The 19722-nt window shown below is 50.0% G+C and overlaps 2 protein-coding genes across 6 annotated transcripts in view; one reads left to right on the top strand and one right to left on the bottom strand.

Annotated features, from left to right (window-relative positions):
• Nucleotides 1–246: 246 nt before the first annotated feature.
• Nucleotides 247–2231, top strand: UQCR10 (ubiquinol-cytochrome c reductase, complex III subunit X). Its single transcript, XM_067700309.1, has 2 exons — nt 247–436; nt 1966–2231. Exons 1-2 carry the CDS (start codon nt 287–289, stop codon nt 2008–2010), a joined length of 195 nt encoding a protein of 64 aa, XP_067556410.1. The 5' UTR covers nt 247–286; the 3' UTR covers nt 2011–2231.
• A 13665-nt stretch (nt 2232–15896) lies between these two features.
• Nucleotides 15897–19722, bottom strand: part of ASCC2 (activating signal cointegrator 1 complex subunit 2) — a 39194-nt gene continuing 35368 nt past the window's right edge. For all 5 annotated transcript variants that reach the window (XM_067700300.1, XM_067700302.1, XM_067700301.1 and 2 more), the window contains 3 exons: nt 19091–19190; nt 17783–17862; nt 15897–16458 (listed from right to left, as the gene is read on the bottom strand). In XM_067700300.1, coding sequence (XP_067556401.1) covers nt 16287–16458; nt 17783–17862; nt 19091–19190 — 352 coding nt within the window. In that variant the 3' untranslated portion in view covers nt 15897–16286. The remainder of the gene's footprint in view (nt 16459–17782; nt 17863–19090; nt 19191–19722) is intronic.

Genomic DNA, 19722 nt, shown 5'->3' with positions numbered 1-19722 from the left:
AGCGCGAGGGCTTCTGGGTGTTGTAGTTTAAAATATTCAATCAGCAAGAAATGATTGGGGAGAAAAATTCGGTAATACATTTTACCAACTATTTGGGCTGCCGTGATCTGGATTTTAGGAGATCTGAATCACGCGCAAGCCATCAGTTACTTCCATAGTTCAAAACGACGAGCGCTGAGATCCAGAAGAACTACAAATCCCATAAAGCGTTACAAGTTGAGGACCTTTGGAGAGAAAGCTCGGTCGCGGTGCATGCGCGGTGGCGCTAGTTCGGCAGCGGACAAACATGGCGGGCCCGACGTTGGCTGCGAGGTTGTACTCCCTGCTGTTCCGCAGGACCTCCACCTTTGCCCTCACCATAGCCGTGGGCGCCCTGTTCTTCGAGCGCGCCTTCGATCAAGGCGCGGACGCGATCTACGAACACATCAACGAAGGGGTGAGGGCCTGGGCCGATCCTGACCTTGGGGCCCTCTGAGGGGTGACAGAGTGAGGGTGGGGCGGGATTCAGTCTACCTTTACGAGGAGGGGGGGATCCCTGGGTGTCTTCTGTCTGCAGACTGCCGTCTGTCCGCTCCGCCCGGTGTGAATCCTAAAACGTTCAACGGGGTCAACAGATCCCACTTTGCAGGGGTTTTAAGTATTGCTGTCTTCCGCCCCGTACACCCACTTGCCCATTTGCAGAAGCGAAGACTAACCTAGTGAGAGCAAAGGACTTGTTAGGGCTACATCACCAGGGAGTTAGAGGCAAGTCAGGGCTGGACCCGGGACCCCCTATCTCGTCTGAAGGTTTCAAGGGCAGATTTGAGCGGGCGACGGTCGTGAAAAGAACAACTCTTTAGATACCGTGGCTGGCCTTTTCAGATAGCACTTTTCAGTTACAAAGTCTTTCCATGCTGTCAGCGGTGGTATTAGTAATGGTTAAGAGTAGGGTGGGTGTGAAATCAGAGAGCCCTGGATGGGAATACTGGGCCTTATCAATTAATAACTGTGGCATTAAGGTGGGCGAGTTTCTTAACCTGTCTGAGCTTCACTTTTATCTGTGGAATAGAAATGATAATAATAGCAACTATCTCAGGGAATTATTGTGAGGATTATATGAGATGCAGGCAAGGTGCCACAGTACCTGGTAGGTGGTACTCCCAAAAAATGTCATTTGTTACATTCCTCACGAGAAAGTGGAAGCATAAGATAGAGCATAACAACACTTTTTAGACTCACTGTGTGCCAGGCACTGTGCTGGATGCCTTGCCTGCTTTCTGTCGTTAAATTGTGGCTCATACTGGGGAAGGTCTTGGACAAATAAGGCCTGTGCCACCACTCACTCTGTTTTTAACTTGAAGCGGTCTGGCCCTACAGCCCAGGCAGGCTCTGTCCACTGATGTACTGCCTGTGGCCAGGTCAACTTTCTGCCCTTATGAAAGTGCTGCTACTGTTCATTTTCAAGCAGTTCCTCTGGCCGTTTCCAGTGTGTGGGGAAGGCATCTCAGGATGTTGTCATAACCCACCCATCTTTGTTGCTTTTAGGAATGAGAATACAGCTAGTTCCTGACCCAATGATCATAGGTCTGAGGAAATTTTTAAAATGGCTCAATGTGAAGTATTTGGGGACCATGCACTTAGGACCTCTTGAGTAATACCTGGGAGTTGAAAAATGAGACATTTTCCAGCCTCTGTTACTTAATAATTGTATGCTCAGGGGGTAGGTCCCTCAGTCTCTCTACCTGTTTCCTGTAAAGTGAGATCATGCCTTCCCACTTACTTCACACACTGATTGAGAGCATCAGAGCATCCTGTAAATGTTAGGAATGTACATCAAGCCTAGTACTGCTTCCAGTTTGCCCACTGCACACTGTCAGCATGTGCTACATGTTTCTCTCAGGTTTGTTTTAGAGACCAGGGCAGTGGGAGGAGTTATAAAATGTGAGAGGCAAAACTAAGTTTGTGGTTCTTGTCTTTAAAACGCAGAAGCTATGGAAACACATCAAGCACAAGTATGAGAACAAGGCGTAGCTCCTTGGAGGCCCCAATCCAGGCCAGAAGGACCAGGTCCACCCACCAGCTGTTTGCCCAGAGTCAGGGCCTCAGCTTGAAGATGAAGCTCATGTCACTCTACACGGGCCACCTTTAGCTGTTGGCATGAGATGACGTCACCTGAGAGACTCTTTAACTTCTGCTATGTTTGAAGTATGTTTAGTCAGAGTCATCAACAAATAAATGTAAATTGTCCTTGAGACCTGCTTCTGCATGGGGTGCTTTTTAACTACCTGATCTTCACTTAACAGTTATTTGACACCACTTCAAAGTCCTCTGCGAATATCTGAAGGGCAGATTCCATTATTTTGGGTTTCCCATTAACTTCCAAAGAAGAATTGTAGTTTTCAAACCATGAGCTAGAGTTGGTGATGTTATCTTCAGCTTTGGCTTCTAAACCAATAACTCCATTCTTAAGTCAGGCAGAGGATAGCTAACTGGCTTGGCCCTAGGGAAGCTCTGTGGATCCAGCGGGGGAACAAACCATGGCCTGAAGGTTTAGTCTCCATTCTGCCTTTAACTTGCTGAGTATCTTTGGGTAAGCTGGCATACCTCTCTGGGCTACCGCTTATCTTCTGATGGCTGTAAGGGACGTTGGAAAACATGCAGCATGGCTGGGAGCAGCCATGGAGAGCACTGGGATGTGCTGAACAGGAGAAGAGCAGTTCTGTTTGGTAACTGGCCTGGGAAGATGAGTGACTCACCTGTCTGCCATATTTCACCTGGAGCTTGGCATGATTGGGCCAGAGCTGGATCAACCACCATCAACTAATGGGGAAGAGTCAGGTCGGGAAACACAGGGGTAGGAGAGAACCTAGGAATTGCCCAGTTTGCCCTACCTGAGGCATATCTTAATGAAGATGAAGTCAGGCCCTCGAGAAATCATGACATGCTAAAGGTAGTACAGCTCTGGGGGCCAAATCAAGACCTGAACCAAAGTAGAGGTTCATTCTAAGACTGATTCTAAGAATGATTTCAGCATTAATAGAGGAACACTCTGGGGGTTGAAGATTGCCACTTACTTTACACTGTTCCCAACGATTTGAGGGCAATGTGCTGGTGAAAAACAATAAAGCAGGGAGCATTCTCGCAGAGTTATTCTACATTATTCTTGAGCACCTGATGACGAGCTCAGGGCAGCAGGGTTAGAATGAGTTTAGTTGATCACTTGTCTCGGGGCACATTCAGCCCAAGCAGCAAGCGTATTCCTAAGCCATTCTACATTAAAATGCCCTTTACTGGACTTCCCTGGTGGTCCAGTGGTTAAGGCTCCGTGCTCCCACTGCAGGGGGTGCAGGTTCGATCCCTGGTCGGGGAAGATCCTGCATGCATTGTGGCCCAGCCAAAAAAAAAAAAAGACGCCCCGTTATTTATCATCAGCATTTCTGGGCTGTTGAGGTTGTTTGTGTGTGTATTTCCTTTCAATAAGAGCCAACATTAAAATAATCCCTGTTTTACTTATTTTAGGGGATTGAATATTTTCCACCCAGAACCTCAGAATGTGACCTTATTTGGAACTAGGGTCTTTGCAGATGTAATTAGTTAAGTTAAGATGAGGTCGTAATAGGTTGGGGTGGGCCCTAAATCCAATGACTGGTGCCCTTTTAAGAAGGCCATGTGAAGACAGCAACAGAGATTGCAGTTGAGCTTTCATAGGCCAAGGAATGCCAGAGATTGCCAGCAACCACCAGAAGCAAGGAAAGGGACAAGGAAGGATTCTTCCCTAAAAACCAGAGGGGGAATTCCCTGGCAGTCCAGTGGTTATGACTCTGCGCTTCCACTGCAGGGGGCATGGATTCGATCCCTGGGTGGGGGAACTAAGATCCCATATGCTGCATGGCGCAGCCAAAAGAAATGATATGGAAAATTGGCACAGATGCACTACCGGAAAGAGTGTGTGAAGTGGTACTATTTCCTGGAGGATGTTTTGTACATATGTATTAAGATCCTTAATATACATACCCTTGATCCAATAAATTCCACTTCTAGCAACTTTTCCTAAAAAAAAATTAAATAAATGAAGGTCCACAAGAGATGTTCATCATGTTGTTTATAATGGGCGGGGGTGGGGGGGGGATGAAATATCCAAAATAGGAATTACTATTGAGGTGAAATATGCAGTCATTTAAAACCAAGTTTTAACTGGGAGACAATATCTAACAAACATGGCATATCCAACCTCATTAATATGAAGGAAATATCCAACAAACATGGCATATCCAACCTCACTAATATGAAGCAGTCTTCCAAATCCATAAGACTAAGTAGAAGCTGGGTGAATGACAGGAATAGGCAATTAAGGAATACAAATGGGGGCTTCCCTGGTGGCGCAGTGGTTGAGAGTCCGCCTGCCGATGCAGGGGAAGCGGGTTTGTGTCCCGCTCTGCGAAGATCCCACATGCCGTGGAGTGGCTGGGCCCGTGAGCCGTGGCCGCTGAGGCTGCGCGTCCAGAGCCTGTGCTCCGCAACGGGAGAGGCCACAGCAGTGAGAGGCCTGTGTACCGCAAAAAAAAAAAAAATAAATAAATAAAGGAATACAAATGGCCACAAACATGAAAAGAAACATGAAAACTAGTGGCCCAGTTTCACTAATAAAGAAACAAAATGAAATACCATTTTTTGTGCATCAAATGAACAAAGATGGAAAAGATTAGCAGCACCAGTATTTTAGTGAAGAAGCAGGCACTGCCCACAGGCATTGGGACAGTGATTTTGGACGGTACTTTGTCGACATCTATTTTATTTAAATGTTTGTTCCTTTTGACCTTGATCTTCCACATCTAGAAAAATATCTCCAGAATCCCATGTGTACGTGAACCCATACAAAAAGTCATTGGAGCATTGTTTGGAATTAAAAAAGAAGAAAAATGCCTTTCAATAGGGGAGTGGTTAAATACAAGGTAGATTCATACCACAGAAATCTATGCAGACAATAAAAAAAAAAGACTGAGGTGACTCAGCGTGTAGTTGAAAAGAAAAAGTGAAAACGAAATCAAGTTGCAAAACGGTATGTTTAGTTGTTTAGTTTGATCTCACTTATGGTAGACACACACACATTGATAAGGGTACACACAGAGTACTGTAGGATGTGCACTAAATTTTCCTGGGAAAACACACACCTGAGGGCTAGGATTTCAAACAACCTTCACTTTGTGCAACAGTGATTGACTTTTTCTTGCAACAAGCAGATGTTGACGTTCTAATAAAAATATTTTATAGCAAAGAAAGCAATTCATTAAAAAATGTTTAAGGCAAATGCTTAGATAAAACAGTCAAAATATAAAGCTGAGTGAAAAAAAAGGAGGTCACAAATTCCTATAAAGCATGATACATTTTTTAAAATTATTTGTTTTTATTTTTGGCTGTGTTGGGTCTTCATTGCTGTGCGCGGGCTTTCTCTAGTTGTGGCGAGCGGGGGCTACTCTTTTTTGCAATGAGCGGACTTCTCATTGTCGTGGTTTCTTTTGTTGCAGAGCACGGGCTCTAGGAGCGCGGGCTTCAGTAGTTGTGGCACGCAGGCTCAGTAGCTGTGGCTTGCAGGCTCCAGAGGGCAGGCTCAGTAGTTGTGGCACATGGGCTTAGTTGCTCCGCAGCATGTGGGATCTTCCCGGACCAGGGCTGGAGCCCATGTCCCCTGCATTGGCAGGCAGATTCTTAACCACTATGCCACCAGGGAAGCCCAAGCATGATACATTTTTTAAGACTCAGCGCTTTCACTGCTGTGGGCCTGGGTTCAATCCCTGGTCGGGAAACTAAGATCCCTCAAGCAGTGAGGTGTGGCCAAAAAAAAAAAAAGGAAATGCTCACACCAAATTGTTCACGGTGGTGAACTGGCTGAACTATTTTCTTTTCCATTGTATTTCCCCATGATTTCTAAGTTTTCTGCATCAAGCATGTACTCTCTTCATAATGTGGGAGTTTAAGTAAAAGGGGGAGAGAGCTTGATCACAGAGAGATGAAAAATGTGAGCCCCCAGCCCTGGCTCCAGGCCTGGAACCCGGCTGCTGGGTGGCCCAGGGCTCCTCTTCCTGAGGTCCCAGTGGGCACTTGTCCTTGATTGGCACTGCCAAATTGGAGCTGGACCTACCCAGGGCTGGGTGGGTCTGTCCGAAGGTGGGGGAAGTGAGGATTAGCACCCTCCTCAGACTGACGCAGAGAAGCTGTTTATTACTGGAAAAAATTCACCTCTGTCCCAAGCTCAGCCGGAGGCATGTTTTGGAGATGAGAGCTGTCTTTACAGTTAGAAAGCCCCAAGGACTCTGCACCTGGTCCCCTTGCACAGGTGTCAGGAAAAGCTAATTGCCTAGGTCCCTCATAAAGCAAGTTCCAGAAGGTCTCTGAAATTGTCTTCAGAAGTTAGCATCTGGTATAGCTCTGAGCAAGTAGGACTGCTCTCTGGGCAAAGAGTTTTGTGCTGATGTCCTATTCCTCTAGCTTCTCTCTTGCATTCAGAAACACCTCTCCAAACTGGTAGAAACCATTCATTCATTCATTCAACCAATACATCTCTGCTGAGTGCCTGTTCTTCCTGGTGCTGTCCTAGACCTTGGGCAAATAGTGGAGAACCAGAAAGACCCCTACCCTCTTGGAGCTTAAGCATTCTAGGAGGTGAGACAGACAGTAAACAAGAAAGTAAATAAGAATTATAGCTCATGTTAAGGGCTATGAAGAAAATAAAACTGGGTAACATATAGGGAGTGACTCAGATTTGAAGAGCAACATTAAATGGTCAAGGAAGTCTTCTCTATGGAGATGACATTTGAGCTGCGATTTGAATAGAAATCTCAGTCAGGTAAAGACCCAGAGTAAGAGCATTCCTGTAAATGAGAACAGCAAGTGCGCAGGCCCTGAGGTAGATGTGAGTTTGGTTTAGTCACTGTACTGAAGGAAGAGAGGGAATGATAGGGTCAGATGCTGTGTGGTCTTGTAGGCCACACTAAAAGAGTTTGGATTTCATTCTTTTTTGTTTTTTTAATAAATTTATTTATTTGTTTATTTTTGGCTGTGTTGGGTCTTTGTTGGTGCACGCGGGCTTTCTCTAGGTGCGGCGAGCGGGGACTGCTCTTCATTGTGGTGCATGGGCTTCTCATTGCCGTGGCTGTTCTTGTTGTGGAGCACGGGCTCTAGGCATGCGGGCTTCAGTAGTTGTGGCTTGCGGGCTCTAGAGCACAGGCTCAGTAGTTGTGGAACACGGGCTTAGTTGCTCCACGGCATGTGGAATCTTCCCAGACCAGGGCTTGAACCCATGTCCCCTGCATTGGCAGTTGGATTCTTAACCACTGCACCACCAGGGAAGTCCTGGATTTCATTCTAAGAAGAAAGGGAAGCCCCTGGGGTGGGGGTGGGGTTCTGATTAATGATTTACATTTATCAACCATTTACTATGAGCCAGGCATTGTACTCAGTGCTCAGCAGTTCACATGTCATTTAATTTGAACAATAACAACAATCCAAAAGGTCATATTATTGATATTATTCCTATTGAATAGCTCTAGTGAAGTGTAAAGAGCACTAATTTTAGAATGGACAGTCCTGCGTTGGAATTAAAGCCCCACCACTCACTACCTGTGTAAACTCAGCCAAGTTACTTACCCTCTCTGAGTTGGTTTCCTCATCTGTAAAATACTCACTGTGATATTCACAATGACAGCTATGATTCTTATTATTTCTGGAGATGTTGTGATCTTGGAGGGGTGTCAAGGGGAGTAAAGATTACTTACCGTAAATCCTCACCCAGCTGTCTGCTTAATTAACCCAACTAGGGGCTACCCTGGAAACTTCTGGCACTCCAGGGCAGCCTGCCAAGGCTCAAAACTTTTCAGCTCTGGATGGAGTCCAATTTGTCCTGGCAGCTCAAAGAAAGAAGGAAGGCCCAGCCCTCAGAACATTCTAGGCTAGTCCACGGTAAACACAAGAATGCCACCTATCACAGGCTGGGTTCCCTGGGAAGCAGACTCTGGGCTGGAAGTTAGGGTTCAGGAGGTTTATTAAGGAGTGCCCTTGGGGTTAATATCCTTCAGGTTGACAAAGGAAGGATAGGAAATAGGGCCACCAGAGGGAGAAGCCAGATGTAAATGCTGTCTTAATGGAGTCCTCGGGGCCGTGTATACTTGCATCCACTCCTTGGGGCTCTGCAAGATCCAATTTGCAAAATAAAGATAACTAGACATGCTTTTGCCTGTTAAAGGATGCAGATGAGAACTGGAAAAATGTTCACAATGTTTTATTAACTGAAAAAATGGTGAGAACAGCATGTGTCGAATGATCTCATTTTTGTAGAAAACCAATGTTTATATTCCTTTTTCTAAAATAATGCTAGAAGGATGAGAACTAAAATCCTAACAGCGATTATTTCTGCTGGTTTTTCTTTCTTTGCTTATTTGTGTGACCCACATCAAGCATGTTACTGCTTTTGTAAGAAGGTAGAGGGAGGCCAATGTAAGTTACTAAAAAGAAATAGATTTCATCCTGTAACACAGCCAGCCCTTCCAACAACAAGGAACAAGGACTGTCCTACAGTTGAGCTTGAAGTCTTCTGAGGAAAGGACAGAAATCAATGAATTTAAAATGTCTGAGCACGTAGAGAATGGACTTGAGGACATGGGGAGGGGGAAGGTTAAGCTGGGATGAAGTGAGAGTAGCATTGACCTCTGTACACTACCAAATGTAAAATAGCTAGTGGGAAGCAGCTGTATTGCACAGGGAGGGGAGATCAGCTCCATGCTTTGTGACCACCTAGAGGGGTGGGATAGGGAGGGTGGGAGGGAGACGCAAGGGTGAGGGGATGTGGGGATATATGTATACATATAGCTGATTCACTTTGTTATACAGCAGAAACTAACACAACATTGTAAAGTGATTATACTCCAATAAAGATGTTAATAAATAAATAAATAAATGAAGAAAATAAAACTGGGTAACATATAGGGAGTGACTCAGATTTGAAGAGCAACATTAAATGGTCAAGGAAGTCTTCTCTATGGAGATGACATTTGAGCTGCGATTTGAATAGAAATCTCAGTCAGGTAAAGACCCAGAGTAAGAGCATTCCTGTAAATGAGAACAGCAAGTGCGCAGGCCCTGAGGTAGATGTGAGTTTGGTTTAGTCACTGGACTGAAGGAAGAGAGGGAATGATAGGGTCAGATGCTGTGTGGTCTTGTAGGCCACACTAAAAGAGTTTGGATTTCATTCTTTTTTGTTTGTTTTTTTAATAAATTTATTTATTTGTTTATTTTTGGCTGCGTTGGGTCTTTGTTGGTGCACGCAATCATCCAAGTGACCCCTCCCTGACACCACCGTTGTCCCAGCTGCTTTAAAACCACGTTCCCTACCTCCTTTCCATCCCTCTGAGGATGGATCACTTTCTTGTGTTCCCCTCTTTGTCCCTTGACAAGCTTGTTTTCGGTGTCTCTAGCACTGTTGTAAACCCAGCAGCCTCGTGTCTTCCTCAGGCAGACCTTATCTCTTCCCCACACCTTTCACTGTGTAACAGAGTCCTCTGCTTCCGGCCATCTTCCTTCCTTCCTGATGTCGAAGCAGACTTCTGTCTCCCTCCTGTATAGGCTTCCAACAGAGAAGCCACTTCCTGCCCTGGGGCTGAAATTCCACGAGTTGCCTTGTCTCCTTGGTTCACTAAGCTTTCCTTATGAAACCCCTCCTTCAAACTGGGCCGTCCAATGATTATCCTTTCCTTCCACTGGCAGACAGGAGACTGTGGCAGAGTAGGGATTTGGAAAATAGGTCCTGCCTGGCTTTCTACTCTCCTCTCCTTTCCCCTGCCCCTCTGTCAATGGAATGACTCTATTAGAGGGGTTGTATCATCAGAAGTATGGTATTTAGAATGAAGGAGGTGATAGGTCCTCTTTTTCATGCTAAGCCAACCGCATGTAGAGTATTGTGGCTTCCGGTTCAAGTGCCAAGCTATGGAGAAGTAGGAAAACCAAGAGGCTGAAAATAGGGACTTTGGAGGCTGGCAAACCTGGGTTTGAATCCTGACTTAGCCACTATCAAGCGACTAACCTGCTAAATGGGGCTTATAATCACACCTATCACTGGCTTTGTTTCAAGGATTCAGTGAGGTAGTTTACAGTCCCCTGGACACCTCCTCTGGGCTCCCAGGGCACCCAGCACATACTTACCAGGCTGACTTGTACCTGTCCTCTTCTCTCTCTGGCTCCTGTGTGTCTAGGTCATCCTGAGCCCAGAGGCCTCTGGGAAGACTGCCCTGGAGGAGTCAGGGCAGCTGTGCTGAGGGGTTGAGACGTGGGGTGCCCAGAAAGCTGGCTGGAGCATTGGTGGGAGGCACCCACCACCCCTCACCTGGGTCCCTGTGAGCAGGGCCCTGCGAGTTCACTGGCCACCTCACAGCAGGCCACGACTGTACACACCTTGTCCCAGCCATCCTGCCAGCATCTCCAATTTACAGACAAGACAACTGTGGCTCGGAGAGGTGAGGCCACCTTGCTCAGAGTCACACAGACTGACAGTGGCTGAGGCCAGCTGGCTTCTGACCCCAGAGCCTGGCCCCTGCTCTGAATGGCAAAAGCAAAATAGGCTACTGGCCATTCAGAAGCCCCAGATCCCCAAGGAAAAGTTCTGGCCTGGCCATTGCATGTTACTCTGAGTTAACGACTCTCAGGGAGGAACCAATGCCTTTTTGTGCGGACCCCTCCTGAGCGGGGGAGTCTGGTTTTCAAGGTGTAACAAGCCACGTGCATCCCCTTTAGCAGGTCACCAAGCTGGTCCTCACCTGTTGCTCCTCTCCTGTGACAGAGGCTGACTGGACCTGGGGGCGGGGCTCTGCCCTTCGTCATGTGGACCTGGTGAGCCTGTCACAGGAAGAGACGGCAGCCTCACCTGCCACTAATCAAACTCCCATCCAAAGGGGTCTCAGCTTGACTGTTCCCGAGGCTCCCTAGAGGCAGGGGCCTGTGGGGAAGGCTGTTTCATGAAAGAACTTGCCCACGGAGGTAAAAGCCATCCCTGATTCTGTCCTCCTGGTGGGAGCTGTCAGCAAAAATACAGATAGAGGCAGCTCTAAAACTGTTCGTGGCCCTGGGACCCCAGAATCCCACGTTTAGAAATGTGCCTCCCCTGGAAATAACAGGTGATTTGTGCAAAGAGGTTTGCGGCAAGGTGATTAAAAGAGAGCAGAGTAATGCAGGGCTGGACAAATGCAGAGTGGAGAGGGCTGCCCACCAGTTTTCTTCTTTCCCGACTGAACAAGTTCACTGCTGTCAGAGTGTCCCCCAGTTGTGACCTCATCTGACCCTCACAGTTACTGGTCCCCACGAGGCAAGAGGGCTTAGAGAATGATCATCCCTGTTTCGCACAAGAAGAAATCAAGGCCCAGAGAGTCCGAGTGACTGACATAAGGTCACACAGCTTATTGAAGTCTAGAACCTGGGCCCCAGCCTCCTCATCCTCCATCCGGTGCTTTTTTTCACCACCCCTGGCCACCTTTATGAGCAAATTAAAAATAAAAAGGATGGACACGTGAGGCCTGGGAACGTGCATGTGAAAGAATGCTAAGTAGATCAGACCATGAGATGGGAGACAGGGTGGGTGCCTGCGTGTAATCTCTGTAAATAAAATTCCTAAGTGTACAGGAATGATTGGTGCTCATCCTGCTGGAGGCTCTTTTTCTGCCAGGATCTTCTATGAAAACCACTTTAAGGAGGAGAAAACCATAATTACCCCCTTGGGATGGCAGAGCACTTAAGGGACATGTCAGGTTGCTGAGGGTGGGCTCACGCAGCCAGACAGAGCATATTCAATGTCATAATTTCATACGTGGAGAACTAGAATTAAGGACCCGTTGTTTTTGTAATTCAGACCAAAGCAAGTGAAGCTCCACACCACCTCCAGGGCTGGGAGAGACCCCCAGGAGCCCAGTGAATTCTTAAGCAGGGCAAACTTCCCCATCCCCCGGGGAGGAGGTGGAATCCAAAATCCCAGGGCCTGAGATTGGGGCAGGTTAGGGGTTTTAAATAGGTTGAAGAACTCTGGACTAAATGCCCTTTAAGGCTCTCCAGTTCTGCCAGTCTGTGTAAAATTCTCTTGGTGATTATCGATTGTTGGAAGAGAATTTCTAGTATGATGTGAAGTTGGAATTTAATGCTCATTTTACAATCCCTCCACCCCTCATCACACGCACACACAGGACTGGAGATGGTAACCTTTAGACTGAATCTTTCATCTCGGTTCAGCCTGCAGAATTGCAATAGCTTCTGACTGAGGTCAAGGCCCCTCCCTGCTGCCCCGGCACAGAGATCTAGGTAAGAGCTGATGCCAGGCTGCCCCTTGCTCCACTGGGCTGATCTGAGAGCTCCATGGGGGCTCTGGCTCCACCCTTCCCCTCCCTGGGGACTAGCATCCCCAAGGTGGGTCCCCTAGGCACCTCCCCAGTTCCTTCTGAAGATCCCATAAACATGCTCTGGATGCCAACACTCCCTCCTCACCTCTGAGCCCCCTCTTCCTTCTCTTTGATGCCAAGTTCCTCCTTAGGTGGGCCCACTCTCCTGCCTCCTCTTCCTCATTTCCCATTCTTCCCACTGGCTATCTCCCCACGACTTCCTGGCAAAGCTGTGCAGTGAGCCCCATTCTTAGCCTGCTTGACCTCTAAACTGCAGCCTAACACTGCATTCCCTCTCCTCTGCACCCCCTTTCCACATTCACCCTGGATCTCTTGACTTTCCCACCTCCTGGCCCCCTCCCAGGTCTCAGTGCTCCCCAGCCTCTGCTAGCCCCATCTTAGCCTCCAGCCCTAGAGAGACTGGACACAAAAATGAAGAATCATTCAGTGGGCTTAATGGCAGACTGGACACACAGAGGAAAGGATACATGAATTTGGAAATAGAAAGTTTAAAAATGGAACTCAGAGCATCTGAGATCTGGGGGACAATATCAAACAGTCCAACATACATGTAATCAGAGTCCCATCAGCTTGGTCTGCTGAAATGGCATTTCCCATCCTCTTGTTCTACAGCTACTACTTGTATTTTTCTTTCTTTGTAAGAACAGGATGCGGGGGCTTCCCTGGTAGTGCAGTGGTTGAGAGTCCACCTGCCGATGCAGGGGACACGGGTTCGTGCCCCGGTCTGGGAAGATCCCACATGCTGCGGAGCGGCTGGGCCCATGAGCCATGGCCGCTGAGCCTGTGCGTCTGGAGCCTGTGCTCCGCAATGGGAGAGGCCACAACGGTGAGAGGCCCACGTACCGCAAAAAAAAAAAGGATGCGGGTGTGGGGGAAATGAATGGTAGGTGGCTTGGGGTTCAGAGTCGGCTTTAGGAGACATCCTGAGACTAAATCCTCCCTCAGTCACTTGCTAAATGTGTGACCTTGGACAGGCCACCTACCCTCTCTGTACCTCGGGTCTTCTCATCTGTACCTGTGTGAGGATTAAACAAGATAATGCAAGGAATGAGCCAGGCAGAAACTCTGGCCACAGTTAAGTGCTTTTTATTCTAATTACAAATAATTGTGGTCTCACCACCATTGTCGTCCATGCTCTTATCATCATTTTCAGTTACACACAATCCCTTCCAGACTTGGAAAAATGCAAAAAAAATTTTTTTCTAACATTTTCACAATCATGGTGCATTACCATGGATTCTGCTTTCACATTTATTCTTAAATAAAAAAAAAAATTCTTGAATATTTAGTTTCTCATGTTGCTACCAAGTATTCATTGACATCATGTTAAAGGGCTACACAACACCCCCCTGCATTTTTGGTGGGTTTAACTTTTATTTTTGTTTGTTTGTTTCTCTCCCTGTATTATTTAACCCAAGCTTCTGGTGTGGCTGGGACAGGCAGTTTCTTGCCAAGTATTTACTCTTCCAAACTGCACCTAGCCATCTCAGAGGGCCACTCAGAAAGGATCTGTATCCATGGGCTCCGGGCATGTTACTTGCCCTCCCTGGGCTGCCAGGGCCCCTTTGAATGGCTCCGCCCACCCACCTCACAGAGGCACAGGTGCACTGTTCAAACTGACATGTCCACCGTCATTGCCAATCATGGACTGGAGACGAAGACACTCAAATCTTAAGTCCTCTTGGAGGCACAAGGTCTTAAAAGCTTCTTGGGAAATGCCTGTGATAGTCATGTTCTCTGCCAGGGTACAGAGAAGGCACTTAGAAAATTCCTGCTTAGGAGCAGTCATGGGGGTGGTAGGGCCCAGTGAGTGAGTGGGCAGGGTTCAGAGCCTCCACCCCACTTCACTTATAGTGCTGCCCATCTTAAACCCTGGGGCCTCCTCGGTGGATCTAATTGGCACCAAATGGAAACCATTCATCTGGTCCAATGTACCCACTTTATATGTAGGAAAACCGAGGCCCCAAGAGGTGAAGGGGTACGTCTGCCAGCACTATTCTGGATGACCCCTGAGCTGTTTCCAAAGCAAGCCCGAAAGGATGCCCTCATGATCTGAAATGGAAAATCACCTTGAGGTGATTCTTCAAGGGAGATTAAGTTGGACCTGGCACTACATTCTGGAAATTTTCAAAAATCCCCCGTCTTCTCAAATCGTTTAAACCAGGACGCTAACGTGAAGCCTGAACTCCAGGTGGTCAGGAGGTACAGATGACAAGTGAAGGTGTGAGGGGCTGTATAAACAGTAACAGGTAAGGCAGGTAAAGCGAAGGAGCCCCCCGCAACCCACCTTACTTCGCTCCAGGGCCAAGGGCTGGGCTTGAGCAGCTCAGACAGAGAAAAAAAATGGGCCTGCCACTGAGCTGGGTCCCTGGCAAATGCCTCCAGGAGGAAACAGAGTCTTCCTGCTGCCTGTCAAGACGGCTGTCCCTGGGCCTGATCTCAGCTAATTTGACAGCGCGAGGGGAGGACACCACCCCCATATCTACTCTGCATCTCAAACACACCGAGAGAACTGGCGCGACAGAGGAATTGCTATTGATTTCCACTTGTGCAGGCTGACCTAACAAAACCAATTCATCAAGTGCCTGTCTGCCTCGCTGCTTCAGACGCTCATCCTAACCACGTGCAAATAAATTGCACTAGCATCTAGGGTGATTTGTCAAGGTCCAGCTGGGCAGGGGCCCTGGCTTCCAGTGATGGACTCCGGGCCAGGCTGGCGGGGGGTCAGCCCAGCAAATGCCCTGCTGCTGATCCGCCACCGATCAGCCACATTCTGGGTGGCCCAAGAATCAGGACGTCTGGCAGCTGCGGCCATGCTAGGAGCTGGTTGGCCATGCCTGGGAGGGGGCTTTGAGGAACAAGGCCCAAGTCCCTCTCGCTTCAACAGGACTTGGTAGTGACATCGTCACTTGTTTCTTCCTGTCTCCGACCCCTTGATTTTGGAGGATTTAATGGAACGTCTGTGCAACCAGGAGGCACTGAGTTCTGGTTTTGGCTCGGCCACTGGCCAACCATCCTTGGGCAGCTATAAGATGGAGATGACACCACCCGTGGGGGCCCAGGACCCTGAAAAGGCCAGGGGTCAGACTGGGTGTCCAATCCCTGTTCTCCCACCTCCTAGCTGTGGGCGGACAGCCACCTGCTGTTCTCAGTGCCTGGCCTCCTTCATCTGTACTATGGGGCTGAAAATCGTACCTACCTACCTCCTAGGGTGGCAGTCATGGGGACTGAACGAGCTCACAGAAAGGACTGCAGGGCCTCACACACTCAGCCCCTGCTTCTGCAGGCAGGGACCGGAGGCTCAGAGAAGGGAGTGATGTTCTCTGGGCCACACAGTGAGGCAGAGCGAGATCAGGAGGCGTGAAAATAAGAGGCAAGCATGAAAGGCTGATGAAAAGAGCACCGCCCTGCCGCCTTCCTCTCCTGACGGTGGCTGTCATCGAAGCACTGGGACACAGGGGGAGTGGGTCACAGGCCCGGCATGGATCATTTCTTGAAAGGGTCAAAACTTTATTCGCAGGGCTTTTTTTGTGTTTTTTTTTTGTTTTTGAATACACAGGTTTCCTGCCGTCCAGGGAGAAAGGGGCATGGTATCCGGCTGCACGAGGTTTGGGGGCTGGCCTTGGGGCTCCAACCCCGTCCCTTGCACCTGTGTGCTGGCCGCTCAGTTCCTCTGCTGTGGATAAGGCACTGTGTGTTCTGCAGGATGGCGCTCATGGCTGGCTGGCAGACAACGAGGCAGCCTTCTCAGGAGCTGCGAAGCTGAGGCTGTCGAGGGGTGGACTTGAACTTGGGGCCTGGCAGGGGGCCAACTGGCGAGGAGGCCCCAGGCTATGGTACCTCAGCCTGGCAGGTCCAGCTGGCCCTGTTGCAGCGGCCTCAGGATGGAATCATGCCTTTGCTTCTTTTGCGGTCAGTCATGGTTCTCCGGTTGTGGTTGGCTCGTGTGGCCTTGCTGGATTCCTTCTTCCTGCGTTCCTGTGTTGTCTCTCGGCTCTGCCCGTGGCCCCGGGGGCTGCCAGCCACTGCCATCGAGCTGTCATGCCGGTACCTGAGGGAGGAACAACCCGCCCCCACAAGAACCCATCAGCCGAAGGAGGAGGCCCTGATGGGAAGAGCCCTTTGCCTTCCTCGGAGGTCCCTGGGAGAGGACCCAAAGCTTGGGCCAGGATACCCCCGTCCCAGCTTCCAGGGGGAGGAGAAATGGAGCCCGGCAGGGGCAGGGCTGTGGGGGCTCCAGCCAGCGCCGTGCCCTCTGTTTACTCTCCTCTGAGCTCTGCCTCCCGATGGGCCTCTGGCTAAGATCTGAGGGTGGACCAGCTAGTGGGCTGAACGCAGCCCACAGTGCAGAGAGGACGAGGGCCTGGGGATGGGCCCCTCTCTTCTCCACCCAGGGCCACGTGATACAGATGAGGTAGGACTCCAGTTCTACACCCCAGGGCCTTGCTTGGTGGCCTCCCAAGACCAAGTACACTCAGATATGACCTTGGGCCTCTTCAGACCACATCAGCTGCTGGGTTTACCCAGAGCTCTGTGCTCAGGGCGCTGTGATGGATCAGAGGTCAGAGTCACTCTGCTCTCTGCTCAACGACCTTCTGTGGCTCCCGGCTGCCTTCAGAATGAGATCCAATGTCTTCCCCACTTGGTTAGGCCCCCTGCACCCAGTGCGCAGGGCTGTGGGAGTCCCAGGGCCAGGATGGGGGACTGGGCTTGAAACCCCTGGCTTGGCTTTAAGTGGAAAAGGGACCTGAGGCAGGTCCTTGGCCCCTCTGGACTGCACCCCACCCCCAGGAAGACAACGGGGTGAATTAGAGGAGTCTCTAGTTACCTGTTCCCAGCTCCCCTCCGAAGGCCCCCTCCCGGACCACCCTGAGCTTTCTTGCCTTTTTCCCCTCACATGAAAAACTCCTTTGCACACTTTCCACCTTTAAGGGCCCAGCTCACATGCCCCGTCCCTAACATGCCTCTCTCGGCCATAAAGGATATGTGCCTGTCTGTCTATCTGGGCTCTCCCAGATTTTACACTCGGCCTGACACCAGCGAGCCGTGGACACATCATGCTCCCACACTGGGTGATAAACCCCTTGTAGTGTCTATCAAGTAATGGTTACAAGTGTGGACCCCAGAGATAGGCCACCTGGACTCAATCTCTGCTCTGCCACCTACTAGCTGTGTGACCTTTGGCGGGTTACTTAACATGTCTGGGCCTCAGTTTCCTCATCTGTAAAACGAGGATAATGGTAATAGTAGCTACTTCATAGGTCTGTTGCCAGAACTAAATTAACACATGTAAAGCACTTGGGGTTTGTGTGTGGGCTTCCTGTGTGGTTGGCTGGGCTTCCCCCTCCCACCAACACAGCCTATTAAATGCTCACCCCTTCCTGGCCAGGAAGGCCATGCGCCTGGCTTCTGCTTTTTCCCGCAGCACTGCAGGGTCCTGCACAAAATGGTCAGGCTGTGGAGGGGAGGGGAGAAAAGAATCATGAGCTGCTCCATTTCCCTAAGCTGAGGTGAGGCTGCACCTGGCCCAATCCTGGTGACACCCCTATGCCAGGAGTGGGGCTAAGCCACAGTGTGGCTGGGCAATGCCCCAGAATGCAGCTGGCTTGCTATGGTCCAAGGTTTCCACCAGAAGCCCCTCCTCTGACCCTCCCACCAATTTCCGGAAGAGAGGCAGCTAAAGATGGCTCCATCATAGCAGGAGCGTGATGATGACAGGTGGGAGCAATGGGGGAAGGCCAGGATGGCCGCCATGAGAGACCACACAGGGCCTGGAAACCCAAGAGAGCGCCCTGGAAGCTGACTCCTCTCCCCGCTGGCGCCACAAGCAATGGGCTGTGGGAGCGCCCGCCCTGTGCCAAGGTGGGGAGAGACTGGACTAGCGGGAGAAAGCGGGACCCAAGGACCACAGACAGGCTTTGGGGGCCCGGGCTGTTTCACAAAAACAACAACAAAACAAGGGGAATTAGTAACTTTTGAAAACTTCAGGATTTGACATAAAAATCCAGGCTGATCCCTTGCCTGGAAGAAGGGAAAGCCCTGGAGGGTCCGGGCCTCCACAGTGCTGAGGAGTCCCTGGGCAGGGCACGTGTGTCCCCCCACCTCAGTTTCCATCAGGCCCCGCTACTCATTTACGTTGGTGGCCTGGCCCCGGACATGTCTGAATTTGTCACCCTGGTGGGAGGACATGGGGGGGGATCCGGGGTCCCAGGCTGCTGCCCCATTCAACCTGAGCAGCGCTGCTCTTATCTATTTTATATGAGGCTCTAGTTAAGATTTCACTTGAAGAAAAAGTTTAGTGGCTAAAAAACTGAATTTTCAAACCCATCGTCCCAGATGACCTCCAAAGGGCCCTTGGGCTCTAACGCCTCTCTGATTTCAAGAATTGCCAACCTGGGCACAGAGGCCAACAGCTGTCCCTCTCCTGGGCCCCAGGCCTAATTAACCCAGCAGCTCGAAGGCCCGGCCTCTGATCCATCCTCTGGGCCCTCACTGGGCAGCAGAGGCGGGTTCTAAGCTAGCAGCTCTCCAAGCAGACATCCCGGGCTCAGAGGGACCCCCACCCTCCCTGGCAGTAATGCTGGAGCCGCCTCAAGGCCAGGTTCAGAGAAGGGGGGCACAGATCCCGATTCACCTCTCAGAAGTGTACCCTCCCCTTCACCTGCCACCTGCCAAGGAGGTACCTTGGGGGCCTCGTCCTCAGCCTCCTCCTCCTCCTCCTCCTCGTCCTCCTGCCCTTCTCTGGGCACTTTGGTTCTCAGCACCTGAGGGATGGTGAAGGGCCTGAGGGTTTAGAGAGAAAGTGAGATCAAAGACTAGACTAAACCTGGAGAGTGAGCCTCAGGGAGGGGGAACCCCACTGGGTGAGAGGGGCTGCCAGGACGGGGAAGGGCTCAGGAGGCCGGGAAAAACCAAAGTGCTTTTGAAGCCAGCTTTGCTCCAGCCCCTGGATTCTGTGTGGGTACCAGGGTCTGACGTGGGGGCTTTGGGGAGCCTGAGCTGGGGCTGTGGGGGTCTCCAGTTCTCTCTAGTCAGGGCAGCTCTGCTTTCAACGGGGAATTGGGGAATCTCCATAAGATCCCATTGGGAAAAGTTTTCTGCAATTAGGAAGAAAAATGTAAAACTCCTGAATGAGACCTAATAAATGCTGCCTCACTCAGGGTAGGTTGGACCAACCGGCCAAGGGGGTGGCTGGGGTGGAGGGAGCACTGGACTAGGAGTCAGGAGGCCTGGGTTCGGGCCCTGGTTCTGCCACTGACTTGCTCACGTGACCTGGGCCCTGGCTCCCACATCTGTATAAACAAGAGGCTGCGGG

Source organism: Pseudorca crassidens, chromosome 12 (assembly GCF_039906515.1).
Source record: "Pseudorca crassidens isolate mPseCra1 chromosome 12, mPseCra1.hap1, whole genome shotgun sequence".
NCBI lineage: Eukaryota > Metazoa > Chordata > Mammalia > Artiodactyla > Delphinidae > Pseudorca > Pseudorca crassidens.
The sequence above is the reverse complement of the archived record's forward strand: the minus strand, read 5'-3'. Positions and strand labels throughout refer to the sequence as shown.